General features: G+C 40.0%; 1 protein-coding gene across 1 annotated transcript in view; it reads left to right on the top strand.

Annotated features, from left to right (window-relative positions):
* Window positions 1-16,252, top strand: part of sart3 (spliceosome associated factor 3, U4/U6 recycling protein) — a 62,233-nt gene that overhangs the window by 18,284 nt on the left and 27,697 nt on the right. Inside the window, exons 6-11 of the mRNA XM_062543668.1 lie at window positions 402-526; window positions 4,850-5,005; window positions 8,431-8,569; window positions 10,636-10,743; window positions 12,121-12,195; window positions 13,254-13,312. Coding sequence (XP_062399652.1) covers window positions 402-526; window positions 4,850-5,005; window positions 8,431-8,569; window positions 10,636-10,743; window positions 12,121-12,195; window positions 13,254-13,312 — 662 coding nt within the window. The remainder of the gene's footprint in view (window positions 1-401; window positions 527-4,849; window positions 5,006-8,430; window positions 8,570-10,635; window positions 10,744-12,120; window positions 12,196-13,253; window positions 13,313-16,252) is intronic.

Raw genomic sequence — 16,252 nt, 5'->3', positions numbered from 1 at the left:
CTATGTAACCCTATGGGAATTTAACACATAGGGTTAACATAGGGGCAGGCAGATTTTTATTTTTAAAGGCCAGCTATTTCATGGATCCAGGATATTATGCATCCTGATAAAGTTCCCTTGGCCTTTGGAATTAAAATACCCCCACATCATCACATACCCTTCACCATAGCTAGAGATTGGCATGGTGCTTTTTCCAGTAGGCCTATTAGCCTGTTTGGTTTGCATTGAGGTCAATGAGCGTAAAACAGGCTAATAGGCCTACTGGGAAAAGCACCATGCCAATCTCTAACTATGGTGAAATGTATATGATTTAAATGATTTGGACGTTTTGGCTTCTCTTTGACGAAGAACCTTGGCTGAAAGATCATTCTGATAGCATAATGGTGTCATGTGCTCCACAGATATGGACGCCACGTATGAAGAGTACAGTGAATGGACTGAAGGGGCTGTGCCCAAAATGGTCTCCCAGAGCTACAAAAGGTCTCTACAGCAGATGGAGATCATCAAACCTTTTGAGGAGGCTTTGGTAACTAGACAGATTACCTTCACTGTAATTGAGCATGCATGAGTAGGTCCCGAGCACCGACAGAGAGGTGCGAAACGCTGTTGTTTTTGTAACTCTTCTTCTTCTTCTTCTTCTTCTGGGCCTTACTTTGCCTTTTTGAGGTGGTTCCCATAGTCGAAAACTCAATTTGGTACACAGGTGGGTGTGGCCCAGGGACTAGCACACTCTTATGTATCTCATCCCGTGGTTGGCATATACTTTCAGCTACACACACCAAATTTGGTAGGTGTGTGTATCTCCCCAAGATGAACAACTTTTGCAGTACAATCCATTAGCCACGCCCAACAGGAAGTGAGATAATTGGGATTATGCGCACTAGCAGATGATGAATTATGATTGAAATTTGCCATACACATCAATTACAATAACTACACAGGGATAAAGGCTTTTATTGCGACTTGTTGCTGGCATATATTTTCAACTACACACACAAACTTTGGTAGGTTATGTACTAGGGATGCACCGATCCGACTTTTTCAGTCTCGATACCGATACCGATGCCTGGGCTCTGCGTATCGGTCGATATCCGATACCGATCCGATACCATTGTTAATTAATAAACTGTATACCTCACCATGTGGAAAAGACTAAAAGCATCAGGCTTGACTTAAACATTCTTTCCCTAACTAAACATTACTTTCCTAAGAAAAAATCTAACAAAATAACACTTAGATATAAAGGTAATGTATTATTATTATTATTATTATTATTATTATTATCATCATTATTGATTACATTACTAATATTAAAAATAAACAGTTGTGCACCAGCAGCAACTTGGAACAGCATTCAAATTCAAGTTTACAGTTATTACTAAATAATAAATCTAACTAGCTGACATGAAACTCAACAAATGCATAATTTTCTCCCATCAAAACAATTTTGCAGATAAAAATCCCATATTAGTGACATACATTGAAACATCCCTGCCAAAATGGTGTCACCCGCGAAACCCCTCTATTTACTCATAGTGGTACGGTCCCGCAGTTTCCCCACGATAAACTAATTAGTTCACACGGAGTTTGAATGGTGGTAAACAGCACTTGAAGTTGTACGTTTTATCTAATAAATGAGAAGTTTTTAACAGCCAATTTGAACATTTGCATGTCTTGATACCAAGAACAGTTTATACAGATATGAGATGAAAATGACAATGTGTTTAGTTTGAGTAGCCTATTTTGCGTTGACTACACATTAAACGTGTTGCCTAAATGCAACAAAACGCATGAAGATCGTAATTAATCTATGACGAATGGAGGTTAGTATAGACATTCTTTTGATCCTGTGACATACATTTGGTATCTGTATTTATCCCATCCGTGAATTTAAACACTCAGAGCACACAGTGAGGTGATGACACACTCTAACCCGCAGTGAGCTGTCTGCTACAGCGACGCTAAATGGCATGGTTGAGCGTCATGGCTCAGCCTTTTTTTAAACTAAATTAAATTCGGATCGGCCCATGAATTTTTTCAGATCCCCGATCCAGCTATTTTGTTCATATCGGGGCCGATATCCGATCCAAATATCGGATCGGTGCATCCCTATTATGTACATGCCATTAGCCACGCCCACAGGAAGTGAGGAAATTGAGATTTTGTGCATTTTGGACATGATACATTTTTACACACTTTTCCTAGACGATTGATCCGATTCATGTCTAAGTTGGTATATATGATTGGGCTGGGTGAACCCTGTCTGAACTTCCGGGGAATTTGAATTTCGCCCGGCAGCTCAGGCTGGATACCAGCAGGTCTAATTCCTCAGAAACGGCCATACTCTAGTCCTGGCACGCTATTGGCCGGTGACTTAGCAATTTAAGCAGCAACGAAACGAAAGCAGCAGCTCGTGGCAATTGCGTACGGAGTCATTTGAACGATGCACATTGATCACGCCTCTTTTGCAGTAGAATCAAAGCACAGCTTCCCCAGACTAATGTTCAATCTGAAAAGATTGAGCTTAGTATGGTGAAAACCAGACTAATATATGATGCTAAGATGCTCCTGATTCTAAATTGTGACGTTTTTTTTTATACTATGATTTTTAATACCCCACCACATAAACAATTATGTGTCCTAATTCACCATGCATTACTTACTTGAAATGCTTTCAATTTCACATGTAATTGAATACCATGGTAATGATGACATTCACATGTCCACAATGCATATTTGTCGTAGCACTGCCAACTGGCAACAGAAAGAATGGCACTTACACAATGGCAAACATGATGCCAAGATGCTGCTGATGCTAAATTGTGAAGGGATTATTGTAGTGCTGCCACTAACAACTAATTTTCTAACGATTAATCTTTCGACTAATTTTTCGATTAGTCGACTAATCTAAACAACTATTTTTTTTAATACAATTTTCGTTGTTTTGTTGTGTCCATTTTATTTTTTAACTCAGCTGAAGGGCCAAAACATGACATAGATATAGATATGCTTATCAATATCAGCCTACTTTTGTTAGAAGCTCATTAAGGCCTATGTAGCCTTTTAGCATTCTAAGCATAGGCCAGATAGCATTTGTATGGTATTGTTATGTTATTTTAATGATGATAATGACAAAGTAATTTTGTTAAATACGGTTAATATAATGCTGTTTAATTAATTTATAAGTGGTGCACTGTCACTTTAAGGCTCTTGCCGGCTTCACTCAGTGTCTGCTATGACTATGCCCTCTCACAGTTTATAAATTGTCAGGAGTGGAACTACTGTTGTCTTCGCATTTATTCTTTTATACGTTTCTTATAAAAAAGGAGATATCAGTAATCAACAATGACAAGCCAACTGGATCCAGCGGCGCTCTCTCTCCCTTTTGTGCGCGCTCAACGCATTCCCAATCAAATAAGTAACATAACATAAATTAGATCTGCTGCAATGGAGATTACAACAAGTATAATCACATGCTGTTTTGACATTGACATTGCAAACATTCTCTAAGAAGAGTGTAAAGCAGTTTGCTGTAACGTTAACCACAATGTTGTTGCTGGGAAAAATAGTGTGTGGCGGGCCGGATCTATGATAAACTAATGAATGCTCGGCAAGCCGCATTAAAGTGCTTTGCGGGCCACAGTTGGACCGTAGTTTGGACACCCCTGCTAGGCTGTAGTATAGTCTACTGTAGTTGATACTATGGGCATAATTCACCATACTGTTACTCAGATGTATCCCCTTACTGAACTACATGCTTGTGGTAAGTGTATTCTGCGTTGTGAGTTAGTTAGGCTACAATCTGAGATGCGTTCCGCACGACACGTCAATTGATCACTTCACGGGCGGCATCATCTTTGTTTCAACGGTTTTATTTATCAATGAATAAACTACACACTGTTGCGTTGTCAGCGTGAGACACTCTCTTCACTTCATTTATTGCAATTTCCCCAATACCATATTAGTCAGAGTCTGGACTAGCCTACTAACTCAGCTCCCCCCCGCTTAGCTCTGCCTAATGAATCGTGCTGAAAGCAGGCAGGCACGCAGGCTATGCTGCTGGTGTTAACGTTATTGCCAACAAGTTACTGCCTAAATATCAAGTCTAAGTAGCCTGTTGAACATCCAAACACAGCCATTGTGCTTCTCAAGAGTTAATAACAGAATAAATAACATTACAGCCGTTAGAGGGCCCAATGGGCCTCACCACCTGACCAAGCAGGAAATGGCAAATTAATTTAAGTGACATCCTATTCTTAATCCATTGGATTCAATATGATGTCGGTCCACTCTTTGCAGCTATAACAGCTTCAACTACTCTGGGAAGGCTTTCCACAAGGTTTAGGAGTGTGTTTTTTTTTTTTTACCATTTCTCCAGAAACACATTTGTGAGGTCACACACTGAAGTTGGAAGAGGAGACTAGAAGACTAGAGGCCAAAATCAAGATAGTTGGAATTTATTGTCAAAATATTCGTTCATATATATCTGATCCACATGCCCAAACTGCCAACCTGGTCTTGCGCCACTACTGTAGCTGATCAAAAAGGAAATGTGCCAGCCATTGACAACACATTGGTTAATCAAAGTCGAGATCTAGAAAAACAAGCTCAACATCTCACAAAGCTAAAGTCAGTGTTTTTCCTGCACACATTTTTCTTTCTTTCTTTCTTTCTTTCTTTCTTTCTTTCTTTCTTTCTTTCTTTCTTTCTTTCTTTCTTTCTTTCTTTCTTTCTTTCTTTCTTTCTTTCTTTCTTTCTTTCCTTAAAATTGATCAAAGGGTGCAGTGTGTGTGCGCGCGTGCGGACTGAATAGTGTTTTAATTGTCTACATGCTTTTGTTTTGTTTCAGCTGCTCGCCGAGACTCCTAAGCTTGCAGAATACCAGTCTTACATTGACCATGAAGTGAAGGACGGAGATCCAGCCCGCGTTCAGATCATTTTTGAGCGAGCTCTGGGGGAAAATTGCTTGGTACCAGATCTGTGGGAGAAGTACACTACCTACTTGGTTAGAGAATCACCATTTTAACCACCACATTTGATTAACCTGTTGACTCATTCAGCACCATACTACATACTTACATGCATACATATAGTACATACATTTCTAAAATGGATAGTTCCAGTCCTTTGATTATGATTGACTGAATCGTGTTCGATGTGGTGTAAAATCCAACATAAACACACACATTGACCGCATTTCGTTATACAGTATAGTAATGCACCATCACAACTTGCACAAAAGTTAGAGTGGCTGCGTCTCGTTGTGCCTAACAACGCCCCTTAGCTGGTCTAAAATCAGTGTAAACTACGGCCTCTCGGGGCTTATTGCTTAAATACACCATACCAAACTGAGAGTGAAATGAAAAGTCCAATAATTTCTTTGTGTTGTTTAGTCAGTGCAGTAAAGTAAAGTACACTGCTCCTCATCTTCTTGCTGTCTGTTTGGAAGAGGCCACTGCCTTTGAGGAGGACTGCTTATATTAAAGCAACATGAGGGGAGAACGGGTATTTATACGCCTTTGTGTCAAATAGGCCTGTAGCGACACGTCGATGACGTCGACTAACCAACTTTGAAATATGGTCAACGTCATATTTAGGCGTCGAAATATCGCCATGAACACGTGAGTAAAAAAAAGAACGAAATAAAACAAACAGTTTGCACTTCCTCAAACCAAAAAAGCCCTGAAAAACTGCTCGCCTGAGGTGGTCGAAGGTATGGGAATACTTACTTTAATTTCACGTTTGTGTAGTGTATCCTAGTAGCCTGGCAAGCCAAACTACACAGAAATGTATAGTCTGGGGTCCGGTCGGACCATTCACAGAGTTGAAGCCTGTGGGTGGGATGAACAGTTGTCTTTCAAACTGCCTCTGCACGTAATAGCACGTAATAGGCCAGCATTTGTGACCAATCGTAGCCGGTCGGCAAAACGGCAAATACATTCTTCTCAAAGCCATCGATATCGCTTTGATCCTTATTTAAAACGAATGACTTGAGTGCTTCTCTCTGCTCAAACTTCAAAGAAAAGCCCAAGTCTAACTCTTCCAAAGCCGATTCAAACGAGCACGCTTCGTTAGCCTCATCCATCTTTTGTTTTTCTCTATGGTTGTGCGATACGGTCTCAAACCCAACTCGCCGAACGAGGACGCATGGTCCAGCCCCCTGGCATCTTATTATCGGAAGCCGAAGGTGAGCCAAGGCAGGCTCAAGGACTCCGCTCACAGATAGAGCGTTCTGATTGGCTAGGCTGAACTCGAGCGTAGCGCAGGCTTGGCCTCAACGGTGCGACCCTAGACCATCCCGCTAGGCAAAAATATTTTTAGCCGCTAGGGCGCGTCTAGATTTCTAGGCTAGTATCCTAGCTCTCTGCAGTTTTTTCTTGCTTTTTTGGTTAGCAGTTCATGTTAGCTTGCCACTGGCAGCTGTGTATTGTATTTGTTAGCATTTATTGTTGGCTGGAATGGCTAGCTGACGGCTGCATAACACAGCTCCACTTACCCGGCCGGCACGAACAAACTGCACGCAGAGTGAACTCATGTTCAGGTACTTTACGAGTCAAGCGTAAGGGCCGTTTCATAGACTACGCAAGGAACGCAAACGCAAACCCCCTACGCAAGGCCACGCAAGGACGCCATGATGCGCCCTTGGGTCGCAAAGTGTGTTGTAGGAATTTTCCTGACGCGACGCAACGACGCGTGTTTTGCGTGTACTCCAAAATTCTAAATTGGGAAGATTAATTATAATGGGTTTGAAATATGTACTTGATGGAGGACTACATCATTTTAATAATCTGACATTGTTTTCAATGTCAATAACCCTACAGTTCAGCCAAAATTGATGGAAAAACTGCCATTTTGGGATACCGAGGCCATATTGAATTTTTGGCCAAAATGTAACATGTCCCAAGTTTTAATCTGTTCCAATAGGGGTTCTAACCAGGAAATCCATTGAGAAAACGTTGACCAAAAACTAGGCCCAATTGTTCCAGCAAATGACCTATCTAAATGTTTTATGAGCATTGAGAACATTTAAATTAACATCACATCCAAGTGTGTTAGGGCTCGTATGAGTTGCACTAATGTTGCCAAAGATTTTCAATGTGTAGTACTCTACAAGCCTTTAGAACATGAATTGTTGCATTGTTGGACTTGACATTAACGTTACTTTAAAAGTAGCTACGTTAGCCCTCAAGATAAGCTAATCATGCCATAACACTAGGGTTGCCAACCGTTCCGTATAATATGCTCAATGGTGGTATGAGCGTTCATTGAATGCATGCGTGTGCGCGTTTGAACGACAGAAACGGAAACTGAAACTGCACAATAACATTGTTGGCAAAGCTCCGCTTCAACCTGTTGGAAAGCTATTTAATGATTTAACGGCATTTAACAACGTGGATTCTTGCAACTTCCATAGAAACAGTAGAGCAGAGACAGTACAATAGTCTACATTGTTTAGCATTGAGTAATGTTTAGTCAAATTTTAATATAACATGGTCAAAATATTGTAGCTTAAGCCTTTCATTTAAAGATCTCCAGATTAGTGATTTACTGTATTATGTTTCCTGGATCATTACATTCAGGCATTCAAATGAAATATCATTATAAAGCATATATGTTTTCTCCATTTGCCTACCAGAGTAGGCTATGATGCTTGCATGAGGGAAACATCCCAAATCAATAGCACCCATATAATTTTTGTTTTCAGAAGTAGGCTATTTCTCATGCAACCATGCAGAAGCAATTAACTATTGTAGATTTATCTTACATTAGTAAAGCAGGCCTCTGCATAGTTTTCACAAAGTGCATCACTAACAATATAGCATAATAATTGTGATAATGATAATCATAATGATGATTTGATATAGGGTGGAGGTACGTGTAGGTGGGCCCTATGAACCCAAAGTCTGTCATAACCGGGCCTCAAGTAAAAGAAGTTTGAGGCTACATTACTGTTTTTCTCTATGGCGGCTAGCGGGTCTGTGTATTTGTGTCGAGAAGCCCAAATTTCTCATTGAATGTTCCGTATTTTATTTTCTCATAGTTGCCAAGCCTACTTAGCACTGCAATGAGTTTAAGAGTAGATTTAAAATGTCCCACTGTCATAACTGTTGTTCCAATGCACATTAATATTGTGTGTTCATGACAAAGCAAATATTTTTGTCCTGGTGATTTTTTTGCTTAATAAACTGTATTATTAAGAATGTTTTGGTATTTATTTGAGATACATTATGGTTTTTATTAATCGAACAACAGAAAAATAATCGTTAGACTAATCGTCCAATTAGTCGTTAGATTAGTCGACTAATCGATAAAATAATTAATCGCCCGATTAATCGTTTTAAAAATTACCCCCAGCCCTAGTGTCAAATAGAAATGGGAATTATGAGTGAGTGAATACTAAAGGTACGGATGACTTGCTTGATTTTTCAGGACCGCCACCTCAAGTTGAAAGATGTTGTTCTTTCTGCCCATGAGAGAGCAGTCAGAAACTGCCCTTGGACAATGACCTTATGGAAAAACCATCTGCTTGCCATGGAGAGGCACACAGTGGATCACTCCACTGTAGCCGGTGAGTTCAGCTCTTGATTAATTGGGAGTTTTCAGCTGGTGTACACAAATGTCAAAGGAAAAGTCTGGCTTAAGAATAACATACGGTGTATTTTGGAACCCTTGCTGAAAAGGATTTCTATTAGTGGAAAGAGAGCAGACATTTATTATCAATTTACAAGCCTCTTCTTAATCCTACATTGCCACTGTAAACACCTTCACAGTCCGCAGAAGACTTTGCAACATTTTGCAACATTTTTTGCTTTAAAAGTTAGTGCCCAGTTCAATGAGCCTACAAAAAAGACATTATCTCGTGCAGACATGATCGCATCGTTGGATTTTTTTCTCTCCTCAGCTCTTAAAGAGTTACTTCACCCCATAACTCCACCCACTTCACATTTCTGAAAAAGGCTTTCAAAATGGGCGAGACGGGCTGCAGACAATGGCCAAAGATCGTATAGTTACTAAGATGAATCATAAAGGGGGTTTTCAATGGAATTAAATGGTGCCCACTTCCGCCTCCTAAATGGGCGTGATCAGTGACGAGATCATCGGTTTAGACCAGTGTAGAAGCAGCAGAAGCAGTGTGCTGTTGATAACAGGTGGCCTGCGCAATTAGCGGAGACAGGTCAGGTCAGGAGGGACAGGTCGTGAACAAAGTTATTTTTCTATGTATTTATCTCGCTGGAAAATGCGTTTTCAATGTGTGAATGTTAGAAAGACTTGTGCCTTGTAGAATATGGGTTCGTTACTTGCATTGCTGAATGTAGGGCTAAGGGAATGGTCATAATCAGAGATAAGGTTTATTTCTCCCGTTTGCCTCCTAAATGGGAGTGGCACTACGTCACAGGGAAACCAGAATTGACCCTCATATGAGTCGTCTCGCTTTATAAACCGTCTCTGCAATGGCTTATCACAGGTAGGCTGATCAGGGTAGCAGGTGTTGGGGGTTTCAGTCCTAATTTGTAACGACCCGGTGACGTAGTGTTGGACTAGAAGTGCAGGACAACGTCAGCATTCCAATAGTATTTTGGACCAACATGCCATGGCATGACTCAAACTGTAGTATGCGCGGAGAGCAATATCTCCAATACAAAATCAGACGAAATGTTACTTTTGTCGAGAAACACGATTTTTGTCAATATTAACCCTGGTAATAGTACAGTTCACCACTTATGAGTATTTTCAATCAATCAACAGCTCAAAAAACCTATTTTAGGGTGCAGTGACCCTTTAATAAGGTAGACATGCTATATTCTGTGAAGTTGTCCAACAAAATTATTAGGTAATGTTTTTTTCAACATTTATAAAGCATTGTTTCAACATTGATCAGTGAGTCAACTAAACACAGTTGCCGTAAAACATCAGAGCATCAAGCTAGGAAGATGAAACATGTTAATCAAATATAATTTACAAAGGGTCCAGAAAAGTGTAATATCACCACACACTGGGGCACCTTTGCCTACGTAATATTACACGTTTGTGGACAGGAGAGGCACATTTAGGAACCTGCTTAAAATGTACACGTTCTTCTGAATTACTGTCTGTAGGTTTTGTAAAGCCTATTAAGTCGTACATTTGTAAAATATATTTTCAGACAAGATGAGGTATAAATTCAGTTTTGAAAGGTGTTAGGATGATGACCTGAGTGACCTAGATGTGGAGTAAGCAGATCAGTAATATAAGATGGTGAAGAGAAAAAAAGTGACATTTTGAAATATATTCTGAATTTATTGGGTAGCCAATGGAAATGAGCAAGGATGGGGGTGATATGTCTTGGAACCTGTTAAAAGTGGTTTCAACTTAAAATGTCTTAGATGATAATAACTCCCATTCAGAACACTGCTGACCTGTTTGTTCAAATTTAGAAAGCTGTCCAGCCAAACCTCTGTGGGGTTTTTTTACATCCAGATGCAGGTTGGCAGCCAGAGTGCTTTGCCAACTTTAGAAACAGCACTTGGTGCTCCAAAAGATATCACTTCTCTTTTGCTTTTTTGTTTAAATTCTGTTTAATTGCAGAAAGTTTCTTGTCGTCCAAGATTTAATTTTGATGAAAGACTGACATGAAGGATTGTTGTCATCCTGCAGATGCCTTTGAGAAGTCCCTACATGCTGGTTTTGTCCAGGCTGCTGATTATGTTGAAATCTGGCACACATACCTTGACTACCTGAGGAGACGGGTGGATTTCAGTAAAGGTGAGGTGTTGTATTCCATACACAGCCTAAGTAAATTGTAAATATAGTTTGGAGTTTGTGACTTTTCATATTTGAGTTAGGTTGTAGTCCGCTAGCTCGCTATATAACTGTGTAAAATGACAGCTAGAATATAATATTGTTTACTTGAGTTAGCCTTTTTCAACTCCTTGAATCCGTTCGCTGATTGGACCTACACATTTTTGTCTTGAGAAAATCCGCTAATATACCGTAGACCCAGATGACGTACTGAAGGGAAATGAAAATTGAGCGGAAGTACGTAAGAATGCGGAGCCAGGCTAAGTGTATTTGGCCGAGAATCCTCCTGATTTACATTTACATTTACATTTACAAAAAGTGAACTGGCTGAAAAAATCTTCTATACTAAATGCCAAGCCAGCAGCCAGTTTCGTCTAAATTGGCTTTTGGGGTAACTTTATCCTCCATAACGAATAGAGGCAAATGAATTCTGAACGTGGTGTCTTTCCATCTCTTATTAGCCTATCCCTATCGTGAAGTGGATCACTCACAGTCGGCTGATTGAAGGATGGGGAAGTTGGCTGGTTTAGTTTCTCATACCCGACATATTCAGTTGTCTGTTAGTGGTGTTAAAATATCGTTGGTGGATTCCACCTCGAGGGATTTCAGCACAACATAGGCTACATTGTAAATGGTTAATTTTACACTGAGCCATCACTCATGTTGCCACTGCAAGCTCCTCTCTAGGCTACTGTTGTGTGCCTGTGCGCCACGCCTGCCGGTGGAAAAAAGTCACGCAAGTAATTTAGGTCACATGATCGGCTTATTTGATCGGCGCTTTTGGGGTTCACCGATCAAGCCATTTTTAGCCAATATCGGCCGATCGATCGGAGCATCACTAGTGAATGTAATATGAGAGAGAGACAGAGAGAGAGACAGGACATATGGAGGAAAAGGGAATGCAGCGAATACGATGCGTTTTTTCAATAGCGTTAAAAAATAAATTAATAACGAAACGCAATATGTGGCAGCCGGTGTTGAATCTGTGATGCACCGCACAAATTAGTCTATGTGTGGGAAACACTGGGTATGCTGTCATACGATCTGTTTTAGCGTCGCTATATCACCATGGTGTCTTATGCTGCCAACCAAGCCTGGTCGGAAGCTTTATTTCATGTTTTTAGTTCATTCTTTTTTAACATTTTTATTTACATATATGTTTTGGTCTTTTTTTTCTTAATCAGCATTATTTTGCCTTTGTTTACATTGTTTTTATATGTGGTATATATTGATTGATCTAGTGTCATACCATATAAAGTACATTAAATGGCCGCTGTATTCTATATAATTAAATTTGAACTGGAACAGTAATGAAGTTATACATGTACTGTATGTTTACAGAATGGAGTAAAGAGCTGGATGAGCTACGGGGAGCCTTCTCAAGATCTCTTGAGTATCTGAAGGATATAGAAGAACGTAAGTATCCTGCAGATGACGGTGCTGTGCCTTTGTTGTCTCTCTTGGAACAAATGTGTCCCTAGTATACAATAGTTTTATAATAGACTTATAATATTTCAATAAAGCATGGAATCCCCAACTCACCTGTTGAAGCAAAATTTAGTTTTTGGGGAAGATCTGGTTACTATATATTATTATTTGTTATTATAACCTTCAAGTAATTCAAATGATTTGAATAACTATAGGCCAATCTCCAAGCTCACATGTTTAGCAAAGATGTTAGAATCCTTTGTAAATTACCAACTTCCTTGCTTTTTGTCATCATATTCTATATTCATGTTCTTCTATGTTCAGAGCTGGCCACAGCACAATTACAGAAGCAACTGCTGTAGTAAATGATATAGCCTCTGTTGTTGACAGTAAGAAACATTGTGCAGCTTTGTTTATTGATTTATCCAAGGCTTTTGACACTTAAATCACAGGATACCACAGGAAGTTTTCTTTAGATGGTTTCAAAACTACAGTGGGTACCACTTTCAATTGGCCGGGTTTCATGCGTGAATCACAAATATTTTATTTATTTTTCTGAGATAGCAGAAAAAATGGTTTTATATTAAGCATTTAACAATCACAAAACAAACACAAAGAGGCCAAGACAACTCAAATGCATGTCAATGCAAATAAGTGCCAATTGAAAAACAAGAATAGACAAACTCATATTCTATGGCTTTAACATAACAATTTAAGGAGATTAGACACTGTAGTTGGAGAGTTGTCTGTAGGTTCCAGAAGAAGGTGCCGCAAACATGAAAGCCTTTTTGAAAACTCTGTCCGGGTTTGAGGTTCATTCATTAAAGGTACACAATCCAAGAGTTCAATGCAATGCAAGAGTCAATGTGGTCGTTCATGTGGCATATAGCCATACAGCATAGACGCTAATGAGCGAACCAGTCATGTAACTTCAAAAGATGATTAGATGATCCAGAGAGATGATCAGATGATCCAGATGATCACCTGTGGAGTATACAGTGAAATACAGTCTCGCTGTGCCCTACTTCTAATTTCATGTCTTGTAGGATTCAGTGGAAGTGGAGACTTGTCATGCACAATAATGCAGATATGGGCCAGGATAGAGGTGAGTAGAATACATTCATCTGCATCTGTTTCAAGGATTTTGACTGATATTCACACACCTGGGTGACGACTAAAGCAACAGTTGCAGTTCCATAAAAGTCTTTATCACTGGTTGTTTTCCTATGGGGCCTTACATTAGTCATTTGGGTGCTGGGCCTGTATATGGTATCTTTCATACACTACCACTGCACTACAGATTCCCCAGGTTATTGTACTTTAAATATGAAATACAGATGTACAGTTTGACACCATTTTGTTACTCTAAATGTAAGCTTAATAAGCTGATACAGCTTCATGTTTTCCCCATTACAGTGCATTGTGGCATATTTCACAACATTACTTTATCCATGAGGCTACATTGTTAAATAGAGAAAACCCCGTTGGAATCACCCACTTTGAGTATAGAGCTCGACAGTCCCGCCCCTCCTCCGAGAGAGCTTAGATTCCGGATGTAAATTTCTCATTCATTTCTCCTATTGACGTCTGGAACAATCCGTATGTAAAGAGTTTTAGACCAGGCTAAACAACTACGGCGTGACTCATACCTATACAACACATCATTTCGAGAAAAAAAACTATCAGAAAAACTAAAAAAAGGCAAAGGTACAAGACTGTGTACATACACTGCTCAAAAAAATAAAGGGAACACTGGTTCATAGGAGTATAGCATCAAGTCAGTCACACTTGTGAGATATTGACCTGGCCAGTTAGGTAACAGAGGTGAATCAGGTTGACCTGCTTTGATGTCAATGAAATTTGCTACAGGTGTACTAGAGGGCCAACTGTGAGACAACCCCAAAACAGGAATGGCTTTACAGGTGGTGGCATCTGGTAATTTTTCAATCTTCATTCTTCTGGACTGATTTTTCACTAGTTTTGCATTTGAATAGGGTCAGTGTTACTACTGGTAGCATAAGCCAGTATCTGGAGCTTACAGAGGTTGCACAGGGTAGTCCATCTCCTCCAGAATGGCACACCAATACTTTTTAGGGGTGGCACGGTTCACAAAATCCACGGTTCGGTTCGTATCACGGTTTAGGGTCACGGTTTTCGGTTCGGTACGGTTCTTGTTGTTATTTTTTCTTTTACTCTTTAACACTCCAGAAACATATTTCAGCATATAGCTTAATCATCCACAATTAGGCTAGAGTATTTAGAGAATAGTTATCATGTAATAATGCACAAACTGAATTTGACTTCACATAAAGCACATTATTGTCTCAGGAAACTTTAAGCTTCAGTTGAGATTTTGATAAAGCAAGAGGGAAGACATTGATGATTTCAACAATCTTTTAATTTATTTGGCAGGGATGGTGCACCAGCACAAAATGTAGGTCGTCCACCCATATTTTTCATTGCATCGCCTTTTCATCGCTCTCCTTTCATATAGTGTGAATGATTTTTTAACAAGATGTAAAGCTTGTCTTTATTTGAAACACACACACATTATGTAATTATTTATACATTCTATATACTGACATGTCTGATATTCATAACAGCAAACTTTATGCAGATTATATAGCCTACTATTCATTATAACTCCACCTCTTAAATTCAGCTGTCTGGCTGAAGCCTCACAATATTGTAAACAAAGTAGCAGGCTAAGCTCATCATAACCTACTGGTTGGACTGTTCAGTTTCCCCGTTTCAAGGTAAGCTAATACTTTTTCTCCTTGGGACAGGCCCTTTTAAGCTTTGGAGTTGAAAACATTGGTATTGAGATGGTCAGTCAACTTGAATGCAATAGCCTTCTAATGATGCTAACCGTTTTTAACAGTAATTTAGCTAATCGTCTTCTGTGCGTCATTGCGTGTTGTGTTCATGTAATACAGTATACATACATACTTTTACAGTTCTAATTCTATTACTTTGGATGCCTGTTTTACGTTGCACTTTTGACACTGTAAGGCCACCGTAGGTGCGCGCTAATTGTGTGAGGTTTTGGAGAAAATAAACAAGTGCGTTGCTGCATCCATGAAGTGAAGACTAGTCGTTATTTTAGCAACATAACATTGCGTTCACGATTGTGAATGTTCTATTTGGATTACTGTGCATGTCGAGGGCGGGTGTCCATTGAACGCGCAAGGAGAATGAGTCTACTTCTACTGTTTGGTGAAGTTGCACGCATAGTCTACAGTTGCGGAAGAACATGCTTCCACCCGAGCAGGGTCAGGTGCATCAGTTTGACCACGCTAGGGATGATCTCTTGCACTTGCCATTTCTAAAACCTTGCGCGCAGCACTCAAAACGCCATACTCCTACTCTCGCACGTAAGGGAAACACGTCGTCACATATGGGAATCAATTGCGCATGCCATAACTAGCCTGAACCGTAGGACCGTACGACGAACACACACTCCGAACCGTGACATGCGAACCGCACGGTTCGGAGCATTTTTCAAAAACCGTGCCACCCCTAATACTTTTCATTGCCAAAAAGATTGCGGTGTCTCCCACTGCATTCTCAAGAGCATGGAAGAGATTCCAAGAGACAGGCGGTTGCTCTAGGAGAGCAGGGCAGAGTGGTAGAAGGTTCTTAACCCCGTATCTGCTCCTTTGTGCAAGGAGGAACAGTAAGAGTAGGAGTAGTGTAGTACTCTCTTGTTAAATTGTGAATAAAATATTTTCTTCTCAAAACAAGGTTGATGCCCCATTAACTTTTGACATCAATATGAGCAGGTACAATCACATAGTCACGCCAGAGCTGGTTTTAAGTCTACCATGGAAGGGTATGATGTTATGGCTTATTCTCCAGTTGTCAATGGAGAAATTGTATTGGATTCTTACATCCGGAATCGGCTGTAGGCGGGACTGTCCAGCTCTATTGGAGCTTACCGATTGTGCATCTTCAGTTTTAACTTGACGTGAAGTCAATATCATACTTCGTTCGAATTTGTCCGTTTCTTTCCTTCACCGAAGGCATCCATACATTTACACAGGCA

The sequence above is a fragment of the Sardina pilchardus genome, chromosome 8 (assembly GCF_963854185.1).
Source record: "Sardina pilchardus chromosome 8, fSarPil1.1, whole genome shotgun sequence".
Taxonomy (NCBI): domain Eukaryota; kingdom Metazoa; phylum Chordata; class Actinopteri; order Clupeiformes; family Clupeidae; genus Sardina; species Sardina pilchardus.
This window is presented reverse-complemented; position numbering and strand designations above follow the sequence as displayed.